Source organism: Anarrhichthys ocellatus, unplaced genomic scaffold, assembly GCF_004355925.1.
Source record: "Anarrhichthys ocellatus isolate YVR2014 unplaced genomic scaffold, GSC_Weel_1.0 scaffold107, whole genome shotgun sequence".
NCBI lineage: Eukaryota > Metazoa > Chordata > Actinopteri > Perciformes > Anarhichadidae > Anarrhichthys > Anarrhichthys ocellatus.
Window position 1 is genome coordinate 802,003 of NW_022280137.1, and position 22,857 is coordinate 824,859.

The 22,857-nt window shown below is 41.1% G+C and overlaps 1 protein-coding gene across 2 annotated transcripts in view; it reads right to left on the minus strand.

Moving 5' to 3' along the window:
- Window positions 1-63: 63 nt before the first annotated feature.
- The window catches only part of LOC116399282 (glycine receptor subunit alphaZ1-like), a 35,993-nt gene continuing 13,199 nt past the window's right edge, over window positions 64-22,857 (minus strand). The window contains exons 3-10 of one of the 2 annotated variants that reach the window (XM_031876325.1): window positions 20,674-20,741; window positions 12,698-12,921; window positions 11,840-11,922; window positions 9,652-9,789; window positions 8,841-9,055; window positions 6,607-6,756; window positions 5,482-5,610; window positions 64-4,861 (exon numbers count right to left, since the gene is read on the minus strand). In XM_031876325.1, the coding sequence (XP_031732185.1) occupies window positions 4,532-4,861; window positions 5,482-5,610; window positions 6,607-6,756; window positions 8,841-9,055; window positions 9,652-9,789; window positions 11,840-11,922; window positions 12,698-12,921; window positions 20,674-20,741 (1,337 nt within the window). In that variant the 3' untranslated portion in view covers window positions 64-4,531. The remainder of the gene's footprint in view (window positions 4,862-5,481; window positions 5,611-6,606; window positions 6,757-8,840; window positions 9,056-9,651; window positions 9,790-11,839; window positions 11,923-12,697; window positions 12,922-20,673; window positions 20,742-22,857) is intronic. The other variant, XM_031876326.1, reaches the window with a different exon arrangement.

A 22,857-nucleotide genomic window follows, 5' to 3' on the forward strand; every position in this document is an offset into this window, starting at 1 on the left:
ATCTGGTATCCATGTTGAATTTAACCACTGGTAGTCGATCGGTAATCAAGGCTTTTGTTGTTTGTTTTCTTATGGCGGCGTGACCAATCAGGGAAGGACACGTCGTGACTGCTAAGATCCAATCAAGTAGCGAACGTGGGTGTCTACCTCATCGTTTGCAAAGGTCCCCGTTTCTGCCCGTCCACACTACACCACAACCCTGTTTTCAAACCAACACGACTTCGGTAGCATTTTCAAACGCCTCCGTTTTTGGGGTTCTAAAACTAGTAGTAGTGTGGGCGCCAGGCAGGAACGTAGCAAAAGACATGCGTACTAAAAACGAAAACGTAGTAGTGTGGATGTAGCCTCGGTGTGGTTTCCCCTAAGCCTCTGGATCTGCTCCCTGTAGGATTTCCAGGCCCTCTCAATTTGGTGGGTATGGGCAGAAGTGTGGGGATCTATATACCACCTGCTGTGGATGACAGTGTGATGGTTGTACCCTAGTGCAGGGAGTATGTCACTGACAGTTGATGATCCATGCCTCACATGATGGGCAATCAAGGGGACTAGATCTTCTCCCCACTAGATGCAGAATAGGCTTTCCAGATCCTCACCCTTGGTGATGCCTCACACCTAACATCCCAAAGACCCACTCAAAGACCCACTTCTTTCTTTCCCACCAACCAGCCATTCTTCCTCTCCCATACCGATGCAGAAACAAAACAAACACGTAAACAGATACTTTATCCTAACTATAACTTGGTTGACTATATTTCACGATTACTTAAAGTGATTGTTATTAAAACACACCTTTCTTTTGTGCAGAAAAAAGGGCTCTCATCAATCACAACAAACTCCCTTCTCCTACCAATCGGCTGGCCTGCACGCCTTCTTAACCTTTCAACTGCTGTGACACAGACCTTCCTTATTTTTTAAAACCATTTTACTAAGTTGCTAAACGGGCTACAGTGGTGTGACCCATCATGTCAATCTGCCGTAGTCGTAAACCCTGAGAAAATCTTCAGAGGCAAATAAAAAAAGTATGTTTTAGGTTTTACTAATGTTTAGGTGTCTGTAAAAATCATTGACAAAAAGTCCTATCCATTACAAAGAACTGGAATGTTGTGAGCCTATGACTATGTTATTATCGTTATTGCTTGCCTCCTTGCACATGAATTGCATACAGTTACTCAGGGAGATCTTTGAGCGACTGAAGTGTGACTTGTGCCTGACAAAAATTAGTTTTTCCCTTCTCCATATGTGCTGCTTGTCCTTAGATCCTATTTAAAAAGAACAGTGACATATAATAGTTTGTTAGAAAGGGGCCTCATGCAATTCTATACGCCCCAACGCCCTGCACTGCCACACACACATCAACACACAGCCAGCAGCGTTGATGTTAGTCTACATTTAATTATTTAATCATTTAGTTCATACCAAGCATATCGATCTCCACTGTTTGCCCTCTTCTTCAGTTTCATGTCCCGACGGCATATTCTGCATTTGACTTTTGTTTTTAGCAATCTCCTCTTCTGAAGCCACTTTATCAGCTTCAGGGTGTCTTTTTGTGTTTTTTTAGCGATGTGATCATTAACAATCCTCTTTCGCCAAGTGAATCTGCTCATTGTTAGCAAAAACAATGATACTAATAAGTCACAATCATGCTTTCATCAACGTGGGACAAAGGAAAACCCCTGACCAAAGTTGAAAGGGCATGTTGACCCGGCTCAGAAAGGGGTCACTAGCAAGCTAGTCACTAGCTGGAGGTCCTGAGACTGGCACACGTAACCGCGTCAACTCAGTTGTAAACAGAGCAATCCAGGGGACAACTTCACGATGTAACGATACTGTATGTCTTTTGATATCAGAGAGAACAAATCTTTTGTTTAGCCCGCTGGGGTACGATTGCATCATCGGCCAAGCCGAGAAAGAATTCGGTCAATTTTGTCTAGAATCTTGTTTCAAATCTCGGCATTGACATAAACCCCAAAGCATTCACTGAGAAATACAATTCTACCTAATTCACCTAAAATATGTTAAATGTAGAGGTATGCACATTTCTCCGTCACAGCATGTTAACGTTGGATGACCATTTATTTGTTCATATGAATGTAGTGATTCATATATTTTAGGCTTATAGCATGCCGAGACCAGCAGATAAGGGAAATAGAGCATTCTAGATGTATTCAATAATACACAATTACTTTCTATTAGGTGTGTCCATAACCCCTACTGCACTACTGGCAACCCAAAAAAAATAAAAATCCCATGTGTTGTAGGTGTGTAAGCTGAGGGCAGAGTGACAAAAGGAGAAGATTGATGAGCTAACCATGGAGAGAGACTATCTGAAAGAACAGTTGGCATCAGGTAAGTCTCTGAACACACAGTATGTAGTCACAAGATAGTACAGTTGGGTCTTATAATGTGATTGTAGTAGGATATGCATACACACGTGTTCCTTTGTGACATATGTGCTGTGAGCCTTGTGTTTGTATTTGCATCCGTTTAAACAGTTCTTAAAATAAGAAGACACATGTACCTCCCAAGCAATCCACATGTCTTCAAATTCCTCTTGTGAAAGCTCAGTGGAATCTTCCTCTGATACTCTGTCTGACTCCTCCTCTAACGTCCTCATTAGAGGGGGACAAGAAGAAGAGGAAGGGGAATGGAAAAAGGTATGGGAAGAAGTCTGAAGTGTTAAACCGCTAACGTTACTTTCACCCCGTTTCACTTGCTGGGTTTCCGGTCGGCTCATGCTTATCTCTGCTGTACAATTGTTGCTCTCCTGGCATGACGTGGCATTGCGTGTGCATTTGTTGATGGCGCTAACTAACCAGTCTTGCTGTAAGAAATCCCATTCTGGATAGAGAGGAATGACCTGGTAAACCATCTACATGTAGGTCTCTCAGTTGCAACCACTCTGATCTCGCTGTAGATTGAAACAGAATGTGAGCGTGTGACTCGCAAGCATACATTCCGTTTGGTCTGCGTGTTCTCTTAATCGCTGACCAAGAAAAGGAACGGGTGGTGGCCCGGTACAAAACAATTCTGAGGGAGTGCGGTAGAGGAGGGACCATGTCTGCTGCTTTCAAGCATGTCCGGGGTAGGAGAGTAAAGGAGCTGACCTAGGAACTAGGAAGGTTTTCACATCTACTCTGAAGTTGTAGAAATGGGAAAGATCAAAACTTGGCTTAGATCAGCAATGGTTCTGTCAAATGTTTGCGAGATTGTTGAATTGAATTGATACTGTGAAAGATTTTATTAAGTCTTTATTTTATTAAGATTTTATTTGTGGCTATTGTTGGCGTTATTGAATTTGTATTAAGCCATGTTTACCCTTGACAGAATTTAATTTGACATGAGATTGCAGAGGTTTATTTTCCTTTTAAATCAACGGCACATTTGTACAGTTACACATGTTTTATATCCAGCCATGTTCTCCTGAAGGAGAATCTGTGGATGTTGGTTTTTATAAATAAATGAAAGGCTGATGGTATGTTTTTACCAGTACATTTTTTAGCATCTTGCAATAAATGTTTATATGCTTTTCATCATGTTGTATTGTGTCTATGTGCTTTGTAGATAACTCTGTAGATAACTGAAGAAGATAGAAGACTGACTGAGACTGTTGTGAGTTTTGAGGTATTGCCAGCTTTTCAATGTCATTTGTAAATACTTTGTAAGGCATAGATAGTCCTCACTTTAAATGAGGCCACACAAAATACTTAATGACTAGTTACTACCTGAATTAATCATGAATTGCAGTTAGATTGTGTTTCTAAAATATATATCAACACACTCCCTAATTAGTGTCTAAATCATTATATGAATAAATGCATGCATACATGTACATTTAAATCATTTCTTACACTTTATAAACGATCTAATGAACTATTGACAACTCTAAAATAATTGGTTTGTGATTGAAATAATACTTAATTTAGAAATGGGGGAATCCTTTGTTTATAACATAGGAAAATAAAATCAAAACAATAAAGATGAGCTTATTAATCAACAATTAAACATTTATAGATGTGTATGTGTAGTAATGTGGTGAACGATGCTTTATTAATGATGAATTCATATTTACTCATAATTTACTAATGCTTCATAGCCTGCAGTTATTATGAAGTGTTCCCCATGGATCCCAGGGCTCTTCCTCATTTTCAACTTCTTCCATTCCTCATCACATTGATGATATTTAAGGTTTTGAGTCATATGGGCCACTTATAAATTCTGAATTTATAGGACACATATCCATATGCTGTGTATGTTTATGCATCTTTTACAGAGCACTCTGCCGTATACTTAATAAATAGTCTCATCATTCTGCTACTGCAGAGGTTGTCCTCTTTGAATTGGCTTTACATTTTCTGTTTTTGTTCATTATTTGTGAGAACTGATATGAGCTTTATGCTTTCAGAATGTTTTATAAATGGGTCAGGGTGAAGGAAAAGGGAAATGAAGGTAGTTAATGAAGTCCTGGTATGAATAGCGGTATAAGGATGCATGTGCATGTACTGTAAATAAATAATCTCTGTACTTTCTTTCTCTATCGCATATGTACATCTTCACGTCGAAGTATCTTATAAAGAACCCAGTAGAATATATTGAAGAAGAGAAAGGCCAGAGGGAAGCCGGCCCTCGACACAGTATCAATCTTTTTGGCTCTGTCGATAAATAACTTCCTCATCTCTTCGATGCTTTTACCCCCTCCACCTGCTGCTTCCCCAGGTGGTTTCTGGGCAGCGTTTGCTGTGGCTCCTGGGGTGTTCAGTACAGTAACAGTATTGTTGGCGCTGCCCTTCCGGCCCTTGCTGTTCCTTGGAGTGGAGGTCACAGCGGCTGTAGAGGTCAGTCTGTTCTCATGCACTTCCCCTTCCTGGTGGAGAGACAACGAAAGAGAGGACGGGCTCACGGATCAGATGCACATTTATTATTTCACAGACTACACATGCCACTGATGGGCCCTTGAGCATGGCACTGAACAAGGGTTAAACTGATTTGCTGCTTTGTTTATATATACTATTGGCCTTGGATTGGATACAGCAGAAAAGTTTTTAGGAATTTCATACCTAAGCATACTCAGAAGTTTAAATTTGCCTTATTACGCTTTACCACTTACTTCCTGTGCAAACGCTCCACGTTACGTCATCATTTTACAATTCACTATGCATCTTCTGCAAATGAAAACGATTCAATAGGTTCATAAATGACAATTATGGAACATTTACAGAGCTTTCTCTAAATGTTAAAGAGATGCTTAGAGATGCTGTACTCAAGATATAACTTTTCTCAATCTAAAATCTAGCGTATCATGCTAGTTCGGGGCATCAATATGACCTACACCAGTGGCTCCCACCGTGTGTAAACCTCACCCAGTGTTCCTGGCCATGCCTTTGCTAAACCAGCAGACTGTTGGAACATGCAGGTAAAACACAAATACATGCAAACAATGCGCACACACCCACACAGACACACACGTATGTACTGTGACATTACCCTGTGGTTGGTGGTGTAGACGTTGGTCATAGATCCATAAGGAGGGCCTGTTGGTTTGAGGCCGTTGTCAACATTAACACGACGGAGGGAATAAGCTAGCTCCTCTGGATCAACACCACCTCCACTGATCTACCAGTTGACAGCATGCACACCAGTAATCAACAAACAGAAACCAAAAGGACCAAACAAAATGAAGAATAGTGTCTAAAAACAAGGGGTTGGGACACACATTCATTCAGTCAATCTAAATGTTAAACGTGTTCAATGTTAAAAGCTGCCAAATACATTTTGTTTGGGGATTTTGGTCTAAATTCTGAACAATTCCCTTAGCAGTTAACACCAATTAATTTACATTTTTAAATCATGGTTTTTGGTAATATGTCATTCTCTACTCATCTACTAACAATCCATCTGATAAAAGATGATCAGAGATTTTGGGGGGGATCCGGCCAACTTCCTTATTTTACCGGTAATTTGTTTTCATAACAATTTAAACCGAGGAGGTACAAAGTTTTTGGCCAGATAATAATACTATCCACTAATTTACAAAAATTCAGATTCTACAAGTTTAAGATATATATATATATTTTTTTACTGAATTACCCTCCCAGACTGAGACATATAACCATTTCTGATTTCCAGCTTCCTCTTAAGTAAATGCTGTTTGTGAGTTGAATGAATGTGGAGTTGATCCTTTTCTGTACCAGAGATCCTAATCATGCATCGACAGCAGACTAACACTCTGTTTGGAGGGCCTTCTGTCAGAGAAATAACACAACTGTGAACCACATAGATGACGTTACAGCCGTGGTATCATGCACTAATACAGTAAGGGAGATGTGGTGTTTCAGGAGACTCAAACATGCACAGTCAGATACACTTTTGACATTTGGTATCATCAGGAATGGCATCGTGATTTTCTTTTTCAACCCCCCTCCTCTCTCTCTTCCAATGCCATTACTCTAAAAGCATGCAGCCTCAAACCAGAGCTGAGAGACAAACAACAAAAGTGTGTGTGTGTGTGTGTGTGTGTGTGCGTGTGTGTGTGTGTGTGTGTGTGTGTGTGTGTGTGTGCACATCTGTGTGCAGGTATGGATAGTAAGTAGCTTGTGGAATTTTCCATACCTTGCTCTTGCTCTTAGGATGCCGTCTGAAACGCAGCAGGTCTTTATGTTGCCTTGACACAAAGTTGACGGCGGCGTACTCCAACAGTGCAGAGAAGACGAAGAGAAGACACACTGCCATCCAGATGTCTATGGCCTTAACATAAGAGACCTTGAAAAACAAACACACACAGACACACACACAATAGGTAAAGTGTCAATCAGCGACATTCACCTACCAGAGGCTTTCTCACTCAACCCAATCTCAACCCTAGTTTGAACCTGGGTGACTTTAATAAGTCAAAAATATTCTTACACAAAAAGTTAATTTCACATCTCTTAATAATAATATGTGTATTCCTATTTTCTTCATCATTGTCATCATTACAGACATTGTTTTAGGGTTGCAGTTACTGCTCTTTCAAAGTCAACCTAAATCTAACCACCTCTTCATCATGTAATGATTTACATTATGGGGGAGTGCAATCGTCCCTATTTTATCCCCAAAAAGTAGGCAAGTCCCCACAGTTTGACTGTGTAGTCAGATTTATGTCCCTACATGACCGGTAAAACACGCACACACACACACACACACAAACACACACACACACACACACACACACACACACACACACACACACACACACACACACACTGCTGTGCCACTGATGCGTGTGGTGTTGAAGGGGCGCAACATTTCTTTATGAAATAATGACTTATTCAAACATGTGCTACATACTGGAGTGCAATGTTCTGTTCAGCACTGGAAACATGAGAAACCTCCTAACCTCTAAATACAGACACACGAGCACACACACCTGCACACACACACACACACACACACACACACAGTTTGTGTGATAGAGATGGGTGAGCTGATAATGGTTATGTAAATATTTTTTTCTCATGCATACAAGATATCAGAGTGAGGCTAAGGGACTCTTTCTTACACACGCACTAGCAGATACATGATGTCTGTAGTCAACACATACTTGTGCTTAACATGCACCAATAAAAATAGAGAAAGATTTCAGGTCTCAGGAGAGGGAATAAATCAATTCTGCCACACACACACACACACACACAAACAAATATGCGGCTATATTTTCATATACGTATATGTGCTGCACCAAAGGCCTGGAAGTTGAACCCTTTGAACCAGACGGATAACAATTCTAAATACTAAAAAAACTACATAAATGTGACAGAGGTATAGGCCACAGCTGACCGACGTGACTACTGTTCATCCATGCAGTAAAACTGCGTTAGAGGATGAGGGAAATGCTGTGGGTCGGCAACGAAAAAAAGCTGTGATGTCATGTCTCAGACCTCCGAGCCACCAGACCTTCCTTAAAGGGAAAGCTGGCCAATGGGACAATGACATGGAATAGTCAGAGTCGGAGAACCCTGAACGCATCATGGCTGGCTTTAAAAGTTGCAGCTGATGGAAGTTGCTCCAATCCTGCCCCTTTCCTATATGGAGATGAGGTCTGTGAAAGTAGCAGCTGACATCGTGTGTCACTATGTCACCCCCCCCTCCCCCCAAAGATGGGGAGTAGAGTGGAAAAGACTGAGCTGGCAAGGAGGTCCGTGAATGTTTCATCGCCCCCTCGCGGAAAGGCGCTATACCTGGAGAGGTGTATTTTAGCAGACACGATGGCAATTGTAAAAATTGTAAATAACAGGAGCAACAAAAAAAAACAAAAAAACTTTATGGTTCTTGTATCCCAATTAGAACCCTGACAACTCTCCTTTTTCTTTCTCTCTTCATTCATATACAGATGTGTGTGTGTTATTGAAGGCCTGTGGACAGGAACAATTACAATACATTCTAAATCGTCGCTTGAACATGTTAGTACCATCCAATGCCAAGTAATATCCTTGAGATCTTACCCTGTGCTAGAGGGAGAGCAACCCTGTACTGTAAACTGGCCAAGAAAACCAGCTGTCACAAGACAGACAAATACAGACAGACAACCATTCATACTCACATTCACATTGCAAGTTAAGAGCCTCTAATTCATCTAACCTGCATGTGTTGGGATCGGGGCACCTACAATATAACGATACACTGATTCAGATGGAAAATAAAATACACTTTGTTACATTTGTGTTTATTTCTATTTAAATTGTAACTGGTGTGCCTTCTTGGCCAGGTCTCCCTCTGAAAATAGTTGTCTATCTCAGGAGGCTTCCTGATTAAATAAAGTTAACATTTAAAAGATACGAATATTTAAAAATAATAATAAAAAAGACCTTGGGCAGTGAAGTGCGGGAACCTGAACTCTGTGTTGTCATTGTGAGGACAGTGGTGATGCCCAGTGCCACTCTGGCTGGGGCAGCATCCATGTTGATCCAGAAGGAGACCCAGGACAGAATGACAATGAGCAGAGAAGGGATGTACATCTGGATCAGGTAGTAGCCCATCTGACGCTCCAGGTGAAACCGCACTTCAATGCAAGTAAATTTACCTGCAACAAAGCGGAGACATGCTTCAAATAATATTTGCATATTTATAATTACAGGCTACATGTCTGAAGTGCGGGTTATCAGCAACAAAGATGAGGCACAGTGATGATCTCAAAAGGCACTGTTGGCTGTATCTACCTGTGCTTCAACCCTGCTTCACCAAGGCTTCAAGCCAGCCAGTGGGGCATGTTCACAGGTACGAACATGCACTTAAAGCACACATGGCCGGTCTGGTTTTCGTCAACAAAGCAAGAAGAAGCTCGGCCTAATAACACACGCAGAGGGAGAGCAACATCGCTCTCTGCTCAGGTAGACACTACTCCACTATCTTTACATTTCAAATAGTTGTTTGCTGCTATTTTAATGCTCTGAATGCCATATATTTCTCTTTTAATGAAAAGACAATATCAGTCTGGAGGGATGTTGTCACCAATGTTCATGTTAATAATGTCATTGTTTGTTTCTCCCATCTTCCAGCCGATTCTTTTTTTTTCTTGACTTGATTCATGCAGCACATGATTGATGAAATGTGGCAACCGTTTCAACCCGCGTGCATGTTACAGTGCCTGTGTCACGAAGCTTACGGTGTGTGCGTTACCTGTGTTGTAGTGCTTGGTGCAGTATCTGAGATCTGACTCATCTTTTAGAAGAAACTGTGGCAGCGTGAGGCCTTCGGCCATTTGCACTGATCCATTCTCCTGCCACTCAAAGATCAGGTCATTCATGGTGTAGCCAACTGAAAAAAGCGAACCACAGGATAATTTGATTATCACAATCAATAAAACATTGTGCAAAATATAGGTCATGGAGAAGAGATGCATTGATGTGTAAGCAGAACATTCATGTTTTAGGAGGAGATGAATTACTTTATACTTGTAAGTGCAGCAATCCATCATCCAGTTTGTAAGCAGCATGAAGGTTTTCTTTGTAACATTTAATCTGTAATGTCACTATACTAACTACTGTATAAAGTAGCAATAAATGGAAAAGCTCAAGATAAGTACAAGTACAATAACAATGTATTCAAGCACAGCACTTCAGTAAAGGTATAGTCCCCGGACCGTACTGCTGCACTGAGAACCATTTCAATGTAATACGATCATTCAATATTGTTCTCATTTACGTGTTGTCTCAAGGACTCAAACATATGTTTCCAGTAGGTGTTCCTCACTGCCCTGCCAGGGTACTCCCTTTATAATAATCTACTCTCTTTGTGATTTACATGGACAGGAACTAAAGACGCAGCAGGGGGGGGGGAAGAGAGAGTGTCCGGTTTGGGGACATCAGAATTGCATCTATGCTCTTTGCAGATGATGTGGTTCTGTTGGTTCCGTCAGACCGTGACCTTCAGCACGCACTGGGACCGTTTGCAGCCGAGTGGGAAGTGGTCAAAATGAGAGTCAGTACCTCCAACTCTGAGGCCACGGTTCTCTGACTGAAACCAGAGGATGGCTCACTCTGGGGTTGGAAGTAAGTCCGTGTCCCAAGTGAGAGAGTTCAAGGATCTCGGGGTCCTGTTCACAAGTGACAGTAAACTGGAGTGTGAGATGGAAAGGCGGTCCGGTGTGGCGTCAGCAGTGATGTGGGGCTTGTATCGGGCCGTTGTAGTGAAGACAGAGCTGAGCCTCACCTATGGTCATGAGCTATGGGTAGTGATTGAAAGAATGAGATCACGGAGGCATCGGCCGAAATGAGCTTCCTTCGTAAAGTAGCTGGACTCAGCCCGAGGCTGCATCCACTCTTCTACGTTTCCGTTTTGAAATGCATATTTTTGCATTGTTTACGCCTAGCATCCACACGACTTCGGAATTTTAGAGCAACTAAAACGAAGGAGTGTGAAAATGCTACCGACTGACACACTGTACATTTTCTGACATTTGGGGCAACCCCCAAATGCTGGCCCAGCAAATGGCAGAAATAACTTCTGCCACTCATTTGACCTACATTTCGCCAAGTGTTCACAAGTGTTCCAAATGTCAGATTCCTTGCTGCATATGTTGCTACACAATTACCCAGTGCCATATTCCCACAATACCTTGGGCTAAGAAACTGAGATTTGGACTGTACTATCGTCCCAGTCTATGGATTCACTGGTGGGAAAATGAAAAGAATTGGAACATTCTTTTTTTGAATTCTCAGCTAAGGCCCAGATTATGTTGAAAATTTAAATTCATCCAATTTGCTTCAAATTGGGTAATTTAGAGGGCTCTCCCCAGGGATGCACATTCAGTTTCAGCCTCCTAGCCCGGATCATTGTGCAGATATGACACTGTCAACTGTTGTTGACACTCAATGTCAGATTCTTAGTGAAAACTGTGTAAGAAGAAATTTCTTCTTAAAAATGATTGTTGAAAGAGGCCCATAAACAGCACTCAGCAAAATGTGCACTGATATGTATCTGTATATATTCTAGGTAGGTATACAATAAATCCCCATGCCATTACATTGTTTTCAGCTATAACTACTGTATGTGAGCAAATTACGACAGGCAGAAGTAGAAATGTAGAAATGAAGAAATGTAGTAATAGGTATCTGATGTAATCGAAAGAATACAAATGAGTATACCATTTCCTTGATTTCAAACCATAACATATACTTTGTTTCAAGCTTATGATTAAAACAAGGTTTAGGTTCTGTTATGGGAAAAGGTTGGGTTAGAGTAAGGGGCTAGGGAATGTATAATGTCAACAAGAGTCCTCACAAGTATAGAACTACAAACGTGTATGTGTGTGTGTGTGTGTGTGTGTGTGTGTGTGTGTGTGTGTGTGTGTTTATAATGTACTTACAGCTCTCCAGCTGCATGATACAGGTCTGACTATCCATAGGGAAGTTTTTAAGATCCATGGGACATGAGAGAGTTAATGTTAACCTGAAAGCAAAGACGGAGGAGAGAACAAGTGACTAGGGAGTCACATAGAGTGACATGGTTTCATGTCATACATTAATGTCGTACAGATGTACAGAATCAAAGCACTTTTATCTTTGCATATTTTATATTAATGCGGCACTAAGTCGGATATCTTTGAGGCTCCAAAATAGCATGGAATCTCGGCAATATCTAGGGTACACAACTGACATTTTTCTCTTGCTGTCTATCACATCCACTGAACAGAGTACAATCAGAAGGTTGGCAAACATATTGAAGACATACTGTACATAGAAACTTGCATGCAGCAATACAGAACTTCTATCAGCATCTCGTGTTTAAAGTGCCAGAGCTTTGAAGGCAGCTGTAAAATGGAGGATTTTCAGAAAACATTTTTTGTTCTGCGCTTGGAAATGAAGTTACTCTTTATTTGGATCTGAACAGAACAGGAGAAAATATAATTTTAGTAGTTGAGATTATACAACCCACATTATTTTGGGTTGTACTGTTCAGTGTGCATTATGTTGGAGGTAAGCATTCTGTTGGTTCATGCACTGCAAATCAAAAAAAATTATATCAGAAGATATATAAAATTAGAAAACATGTTGTGTTCAAAGAAATTCTTCAGTGTAAAAAGACAAATCAGAATGGTGCACTATCTTAAAGGGTACGTATGATGATAATGTATTCTTCCTAATGTCATGTTGCGCTGTGGGTGCACTGTGTGCCATGAAAATGCTAAAAGTATTTTCCCAAACGGGGCCTGTCCCACACTTACCTTATAGAGTACAAAACATTCCCATTCTTAAATATCCTGAGCAGTTTGTTATCTGTTGTGACTTCGTGAAAGTGGGCCCCCTTCTCATTGGCAAAGAACAGGTCCGGTTTCCAGATGGAGTCTAACATAGAGGGGTCCAAGTCCAGAGAATCATCTGGGTATTCAGAATAGGCGAGTCTGGGGTCGTTCCACTGCTGACGGAGGAAGATATTTACACGGTAGTCCTACAAACACAAAGAATAACATGCATGCATTACTCACAGGGACATTTAGAGGAACCTGAAGAAAGTGGTTGACCTCCCCAAACAAACCAGTATTATGAGCAGCTCATTCCAGGTATCATGGAAGATACAAAAATTGTTCTGTAAATTTATAAAAAAAGAATCGTTTGAAATAACCATACCATACTTCATGACATTTGGTTCATTTTCTTCTTTTATTTGGAACTTTAATACAAACAAAAATAACACTTCAAAAATCCAAACAGTAAAACTATAATTCTTTCAAAATGGAAGCTTTAAGGTTCCTGAGTTCAATAATTTCAAGTGTCACAGGTTGTAAAGTTACCGCTGCAAATAAACACCAGTCTGACAGCCACAAGTTAATACAACATAACATCCACACAAATTTGTATTTTAGAGCATACCAACAGAAACAATTCTGCAGGATTTAATTATCTTTCATTTAAAAAAGTTGACAAAATGCTCTGATAATCATGTAACCAGAGTTCTTTCTCATCTTGGGTTGGATGAGAAGCCTCCTACTGTTCTGTATTCACAACTTTACTTTCGTCCTCTATGTCTCTTGATGCTAAAAGATGGTCCGGGTGGCCCGGAGGGATGCTTGCAATTCTGCGCATGCACTATCCATCGGCTTCAAAACTCTCACCCACATGTGACCCACCAACCTTCATGTCTAATCAAATCACGTTACTTTGCGAGGGAGCTGGATTTGCGAGAACTCACAATAATTTCTACCGCGGTGGAAACGGTATTGCCAAATCTCTACTGGTGAAAGCATTTCTACCGGTGCACCATCAAATTGCCAAACCTTAAACAGTACAAGCTATTTCCTTAAGCAGGTTACCAAAAGTCAATATATTTATATAAACACTACACTTTCAATTTGACATATTTACACATATTTACACAAATGCGCACACATGTCCACTGATAATTTGCACAAGTGTAGCCGGCCAATCAGGACGTCCCTACCCAAATACACGCGGACCACTCAGTAAATAAGGCAGCACACTTCGCTGCTCAACATCCTAAACCTGATCAATAGAATAAAACAACATACTGACTCTCATACATCAAGGCAAAACCATTGAAAATAACCAAGAAGTTATCAGCTGCTGCGTTTACAGGCGAGCTGGTGATGCATTCACTAACCTCATCTACGGCTTAGCCATATTCATGTTCTCCCTCACCGATCTCCACGCGGGAAGGAGGGATTGGACTCAGTTCTGTGATGTCTGCTGAATCTATTTCAAGCCACCAGGAAATGGATTACCTCTCAACAGAGATCCAGTATCTGTTACAAAAACAGACTGTTTGTTTTCCCCACTCACAACAGCCAGGTTGTATTTTATATACTTCCTGGTTCCCAAGAAAACAGGAGATTTCAGACCTGTTTCGAATCACTGTATTGCCAGCCAGATGGACTTCTATAGCGCCTTTCGAGTCTTCCGACCACCACTCAAAGTGCTTTAATGTCATCAACACATTTACACCCATTCATACACTGATGGCAGAGGCTACCATGCAAGGTGGCACCTGCCCATCAGGACTAACTTATCAAGCAACACTCATACACCGTAGCTACAGCTTACGGGAGCAATCTGTGTCAAAAAGTGTCTTGCCCATAGACACATCAGAGACCAAAACCTCCGATCTTCTGAATGAAGGACAACCCGCTTTACCTCTGAGCCACGGTCTCCCGCGAGGTGGGAGCAGTTGTCGATCATTCTGGTAGCCCCAGGTCGCTGCATGGCAAAGTGGTGTGCAAAAATGACTCAGATGATGGCAGCCCAATCCTGAACCGTTCCCTAGCTCTGTGGGGCTTTGTCTCGGGAGGCTGGTGCAACAGGCGCATTGCCCACTGTGGGCCATACTCTCCAGGCTTGGCTCCTGAGAGGGACAGGCTGAGGAGGGCTAAACTGTGTGAGCAGGTGGTGTACAGGGCATCCAGGCTGAAAGAGCAGCATCCACCACTGCCTGTTATAGGGCAAAGTGGTGCGAGGAAAGGAGGTTCGGTCCCCTGTCCTGTGCAGTTGGCTCTATTTTCTTCCTGTTTGATGGATAGAGGGCTGTCTCATACCACTGTTAAAGTGTATGCTGCAGCCATTTCTTTCTGCCAAGAGTGTTTTGGCAACAGATCAGTCTGTGGTCACTCTTTTGTGAAGCGGTTTTTGCAGGGGGTCAGAACACAGCATGCGGTGATGCGTGCCTTCTCCCCACAGTGTGAATTGCCATTAGTGCTCAAGGCTTTGGTTAAGGGTCCATTTGAGCCTTAGGACTGCTCCTCTCAGAATATGTTGGGGTTTAAGACAGCATTGCTGCTTGCACTGACCTCAGCTTAGAGGGTGTGGAAACTAAACTAACTTCCCCGTTGGTGCACTCCAGTTGCTCGCTGCTTCGTGGTGGTCGCAGCGTGACCACCCTCTTTGTTACCAAGAACTTAAGGACTTCTTTCATGTCGAAAGTTATACTGCTGGATGCTTTTTGTCTTCCACCCATGCAGGGGAAAGGGAGGAAAGGTTGTGTTGTTATGTTGAACACATGGCCCTCATCAGGTCCACTGCACAGCTGTTTTGTGTGCTTTGGTAATGGTGTGACCAGTAAAGCCCTAAGAAATGCCCGACGGGATGGCTTTGTGAGTGCATCTCCTTACCCACCCACTGTGGTCTGCTCCCACTATAGGCAGTATGGCATATCTGCTGACTATGCTCATTGACTGGAAGTGCCTTACTCTTCCACTTCACTACACCTCCAACAGAGCTAAAGCCATTGCACGATGAACACAGATGTGGCTAATGAAATTAAACAAGGTGGAAATTTGATTGAGGTGTGACAGTCATACTAACTATAGGCCTACATGAGCCAGGTTTCCCCTGCACTCATGGTGCAACAAAAGTACCTTTGAGAAGCAGTTTAGCAAATTACATAATGCATTATCACAATCATATACTTATATCTAACTGTTCATACACTTTAATTCTGTGAATTCTGTTTTTTCATTACTTTTTACGCAATAGGTTGCCTAATTCTTAAGAGAACAAACATGTAATTATAATTGCTGCATAGGAATCATGCGACAGATTCATTACATTTCAGTATTCACTGATGCAGAAACCTAATCCGAGCTGGAAATGCAATTCACTTCACAGTGATTCACTGCCTGCCTGGGGTTACCCTGAATGTCTAAAGATGTGATTTCTGTTGGCAGGTAGAGAGTCCTTCAGCTATCAGGCTGCTCTCATCCAGCATTCGTAGCATTACCTACGAAAAATAATGCCCCGTATTTTGTAGATATTCTTCTGAATTGGACGGGTGCAACAACCAGTGATCTTTCAGCCAGCAGACCGCAGTTTGTTGCCCGTGTGAAACAAGAAGTCAATGTTCATGTTTTTGTCACGTACTTACGTACTTCATTAACGGCACTTCGGTGGTTATTTTAACCCAAACAACGGTCTATTTCTAAACTTTACTAAGTGGTTTTGTGACCTCAACCTAACTGTTTTTCCTGAAAGTTTATTTTGAAAAGATTGTATGCATTTAACAAGCGGAAATTGACTGCTGGCTTTCATGGGAATACCCATGATAAATGAGGAGTAACTTTACATGTCATACATATGAGGATACATTGCAGCTATTCAGTTATCAAAAGTCAAATTCAAAATAAATAAATAATGCAACTTTAAAGAACCATCACAACCAACCAGATACAAGTGCACAGCTAACAATAAAATAGTTAAATTAAAATCTAGCACAAATTTGAACAGTTTTTTTAATGCGGACAAACCTGTGGCATTAGCATGTCTCCCTGTACAGCCAGATAAACTAAACCCTGCTGGCACACACATGGAGAATGGATTAGGAGGGATGGAGAGATTGAGTGAACAAATGAAAAAAAAAGTCTTACAGTAGTTAATCTGTTTAACATAGAAAGCGTGTAAAGACCAGAATAAGCCAACCTGGCTTTAAGCCAACCTGGCTTTAAGCCCTGTGTGTGAGCATGTGCAACACTGGGCATGATTTCCTCCTGTCTAATTTTCTCCTCCCTTTCAGTGATGTAATGATAAAACAAAGAAGGGAAAACCGTGTCACAAAATAATAAGCATTATATAATTTTTGTTATTATTATGATAAATCATTCAATTGTTCTTTGAAAATAATATATTTTTATTTGAGGCACATATTCAGGCTCTTCAGATAATGTATGGTTCAGATAAGCTCTGAAAACAAGAGGGATTAGAATACATTTATGTGACTAAACTGCATGACATCACAATGTTATTTATTACAAATACAGCTTTAGAGACCATCTCTCTTATTACCACCTGGGTAATGATATCTGGGCTCAGAACAGGAAGAACTGCACTACTCGGGACACACAAGTATGGTCCAAAATCCAAAGTTTAATTCCAAACACAGGCAGGGGGTCAATAAACAAGAGGCAAACAGAGAAAGGCTCACTTTCTTTGTGTTTTGGACAGTATGTTTGGCGAAACGCTAACAGCTCACGGAAAGATAATTCCGTGCGGACTGGTTGCATACACCTCCGCTTGTTTTTGAGTTTGAATGAAGTGTATTTTTCAACACTTACAGCCTATTAGTTGCATCAGAAAGCTTGGTGAGTTTAATTTTGTTGTTGGCAAGATTGTATGATGTGTCTTATACGACGAGAGCCTAAAGCCTGTATACATCACCGCTTGTTTTTTATTTTGAATGAAGTGTCTTTTGCGACGCCTTACATCCCATTAGTGTCTACAAGGGGGGTTAGCCAATTGTGGGTTGTATTCATTCGATCACACAATACAGCAGTGGTCGTCGCTGACACACCTGGCGGACATTATTATTATCCATACTGACAGCAACAAATCCAACTGTCTAGAACGTAAAATACACTATTTATCGGTCTATCCATGCATCAATTATTTACATCCTACTTGTAAATAATATGCGTGAAATTATATCTGGCTAAAGTAATACTTCCTGTCATGTCACTAAAACCTATTTGAAATGTGTTACGTATGTGTTTAGGCTTACTGCATGGCACTCTCTTGTCTCTTAATAGGAAGTGAGGAGTGGGTAGATGAAAAGACAGATGGTGAGAAGAGAGAAAGGTCTTAATCCTAATGTGACATATGGCCGTGTACATACACATCTCTAACATGCTCCCCGCTCTCAGAGTAGGACCTTTAACACATGCCTGATATGCTAGTAAGGTATGACACAGCCTTCCCTTCCTCCAACACTAGCCGTTAGCTAATCCCTGGACATGGAGTAAGAACTGTGCAGCTTTAATTGTCTTTGGTGTTCTGGAACAGCATGACACAAGTAAAGAAACTTTAAGGAAAATGTTGTGGCTTGATATATACGCACACTTTACTCAATAGGACAAAGAAGTTACAATTGGCAAATGGACTTGTACTTATGACCACTTAAAAGCGCCCATTCACACCCATTCACACCCATTCACAGCCATTCATACACTGATGGCAGGGGCTACCATGCAAGGTGCCACCTGCCCAATAAATGCTTATAACTACAGACATCATCAAAATATAAACTGAAAAGGCTAAAACTGTAGTGGATTTGGCATCCAAGTAAAAAAAAAAAAAGAGAAATCATAATTCCCCAAGTTATATACGACAAACAGACAAAAAAAATGACACAAAGTTGGCTCAAACATACATATAGGCCCACTGAAATATTGTAAATTCTGTAATTTGACATGGCAGTTCGTGCTTGGCAGGCAAACACACCAGAAACACACACGCACGTACAAATGGCATATCCGTCAGAACAACTCCAGTGGTGCAGACAGCACTTAGACCCTGTCGCTTCAATCATCCATCCACTTTTCCATCCAACCATCTTTTGAGAAGGCTTCACTGATCACAAACAGTTCTGCTCTGCTTGCTAATTACGCAAAAGACGGACTACGACAGAAAGTGAAGTGGTGTTGGAGAGTCGCGAAGCATCACAAATGTGTTCATTTCAGACACACAGAAACGTACTGAATAGTGCTATCTTTCATTCAATCGATGGTGTCAACCAGTTTGGTACTTCAATTTATATAACAATGAATAAATGAATAATAACTCAAATTTTGGGATTGGCTGCCAATACCAACTTCAATCTTGGCAAGATGTGAAAAACTCTGAAACTGTTCAATAATTTACGGCAGGTAATAATTGACAAAATAATACTTTTAATACCTTTACTATCTGAACTATCTGCTTTCTATTTTCAAATATCTTACATCAATTATTCAAGTGTGAATTTGGCTTCTACAATATTAGATTAACTTAAAACACTGTACTCAATATAAACTGCAATCTACAATTGTACCACAACGGAAGAATCTCAACCGTATGCACTGAGAAAGGGAGCAAGGATCAAAGACTTTGTTGAGGTATCAACCTAAAATGTCCGAGACACACCCCAACCAAACCTACCTCTCTATTCATTTCCTTAAGCTATACAGCCTTCGTCCCCCTAAGCAGTCTGAGACGGTCTTGCATGTAGATATTGGGGGGTACGTTCGTTACCTAGGTCAGAAGTTACAGAACAAGCTGTCTTCCAGTGCCTTACCCACACTAGGCGGGTGTGACTGAAACATGCAATTATCCTGTCTGTGCACAGAGCAAAGATTAAGCCTTCTAGCCTAAACTCAAGATTTATCTATTTAATTGACAGGATTGAGCATTCTGTCAAGGACAATTGCATCTAGTTTAAAATTTAAGTTTGTCTGAAACAAGAAGCAAAGTGAAGATGCTCACAAATCACGAGTAATGTTCAACTTTTTTACCTTTAATGCACATAAAATTTCCCTTTTTAGTGTCTCTCCAACGATAAATTTATTTGTTTTTTACAGGGAATGTATTACGAGGAAAATCTGCCGTTATGGACGAGGATACATTTCACAGGGTTTGGGCTGACTTGGATGTTCAACTGCATTTATTATTCTAGCCAGAGAATAAATAAACTGCTCTCCGATGCCAACAGAGACGGAATAATTCTGCTGTGATGAATGTCAGTGTAGGCAGTTTGTGATGGATGCTGTCGTCGATAACCCATGAGAGAGAGAGTCATGTGTGCGTTACTATGCGTGAACGTTCTATTCCTCACATGGACAGTGGTGTGCTGGAGATAAACTGGAAAAGACAACCAAGACCTGCAGGACCGAGAGGGCAGATGACTGTGATGATTGTGTCACCTAACGCTATTGTAAGCTTTTTTGTTGAGTTGCGACAACAAGTAAAATAAGAGTTGTTGCTGTCTTCTTTCACGCAGGTTCAAACTAGAGAGCCTCAGGGTTTGTATTTTATCACCTGGGTAACGGCCCAACTCGGACACACTATGGTTTGGCCTGGCGTCAGTAGCTCGCCCGCAATGCATCAGGAGCAGGAGAACTCAGCTTTCTCGCCAATATATCACACACAAGGAATTCATTGCTTCACTGGACTACATTTTCCATCAACACTGATTGGACATCCATTTAAAAGGTGGCAATGTTTTTCCTTTAAGTTAAGATGCCGGAAGCACTCCTTGCAAAGAATGAAAGCACAGTAAGTGGATACGTGTATATGACTATATATATATATATATATTTAAATATTGTTTTAAGAATCCCCCCTGATGGAACAAGGTAAATGTAAAACATTTGTGTGTAAACTTTGTCTGTGACTTCATGCTAATTTAACCTTTACGCTAAGTGTTTCATGCAGCATCGATTCTACTTACCATGGTGGTTTCAGCAATGGACCCAAAGCTGTTGATGAAAATGTTACAGGAAACATTGACTGGAGGACCTGCAGAGTGAAAGATAGATACAATGATTACAGTAGATGGACATAATATAAATAATACAATTGTAGCACGGTTGGTTTAAAGGGTACCAACACATGTAACGAAAGCCTCCCTAAAAATATGTAGTGAATATGAGGTACAGTACAAGGCCCCAGGGGAAGAACATGCTTCGTAAATACATTTCAATCAGGAGAGACTTGTTTTATAATTTAACAATGATTTATTATACATGCATCAAATATGAAAAGTGCAAAGTCTTTGGCGATTGGACTCCATCCTGAAGTACTATCACCGAGGGAGGGTAGGGATACTGAGGTCCAATAGGCCTAATCCCCCCTGGAGTCCTGACACTGGTGGTGGTGGTGAAAGGAGTTGCTGCAATCTGATGATGAATCAGGAGCATGGCTGTGATGCTGACTGGAGGTGACTGGGGTGGGGGAGGGTCGCATCTGCTTAGCTGAAATGACAACTGACAGCAGCAGAGAGGAGAACACTATTTAAAGTTTGACAGCAACGATATGATTGGCTTCAGGAACCAGTGTGCAGAATCTGGTTGGTTACTTAACAGTGCACGCCCCCAATCAGCTGATAGAGTAATTACAAGGAGAGGAGAGACCGAGATTACGAGTGAGTGTCTTCCTGACTGAACTTGCGCTTGAGCTACATTTATTGCTACAAAAAAATGGAGCAGTGTTTGAAAAGTGATTGCACTCAATTTCGGGCTATCAGAAATACTCAATATTTATGATAAATAACATAATTTAACTTGCATTAAATTCAGCTCAGGGAAGTACCCTTCGAAAAAGGACAATTATAGCCAACTAATTAATTCAGTCTCAGTTCTGGAGGTTGATACGTAGTTCTTGACTTGTAAACAGTGACCAGAATACTGAGTACGTTTCTGAGCTTTTTTCACCAGGACATAGATGTGTGAGGACCAAGTCAGGTTCTCTGTGATGCTGATTCCCAGGAACATTAAAGGCAACATCAGAGAAACATTGTCCATCAACATTAACTAACGTTTGATCACCAAGCATCATTTATGTAAAAAACAGAGTCCCCCCCCATACGATTCATACGTCTGTCAGCCCGTCAAATGCAATAACTAGAGCTGGGCAAAAAATCATTGTCGTTGAATAATTCAAATTCATATTTTAGGACAGTGTTTAAAATGTTTCCCTTTAACTTGCAAGAATGCAGCACAGTGGGAGAAGTATGTGACACTGCGAGTTTCACAAGAGGACGGGAGCCCTAAAACATTTGTGGAATTATTTTCTCAAAGTATCTCTTATGATAAAAAATTTGAGCGTAAATGAAAATGCCGGAAGTGGAAGACCCGCCTTCTGACCAATAAAAAAAGAAGTTTGAGGGAGCTACTGGTCGCTGAATGTGAATGCGGCGCCATTCACATTATCCTGTTTTTATCTATTAAACAGCATCCCATCTTTATTTGTCGGGATTAGTGAATATGTGTAAACCATTACTGAAAGATCAGTGTCTATTGGTCGTGCACCAAATTAGCACAATTTCCTATTTTTCCTATATTGTTAGCTAAAGATAACATATCAATTAGTGTACATGAATTTCTGCATTCTGCATTTAAGTCAGTCCTTCTGTCATTTGACTCCTGAGTTTAAAGTGCCATCTCTGATATCACACTTGATCACTTATGACCAAAAACAAATGTGTGATGGTGTCTGTCCACAGAGACTATGCCCTCTGCTTGTATTTTCTCTTTTCTTCTTACTTTGCTGTGTGCCGAACACTCCCGCGCCTAGCCAATGACAGCGTGCAGGGTGTGCTGCCCATTCAGGGTGTCAAATACCGCCCCTATGGCGTGACAACTTTGGCATTACATTAATCGGCACAAGGCCAACTTAAGCTCTATCGGACACAAAGCAGACATATCTGATGGATGAGAACGTATTGTTACATCACCTCATTTTCCCCTGCTCCTCCGTCTCTCTCTGCTGTGTGCAGACTGCCTGGCCTATCTCAATCTCCACAGTCACGGACTGACAGACTTTAAAGCGTGCTCCCGTAAAATCCGCATAAAACACTCTCTCTCTCTCTCTCTCTCTCTCTCTCTCTCTCTCTCTCTCTCTCTCTCTCTCTCTC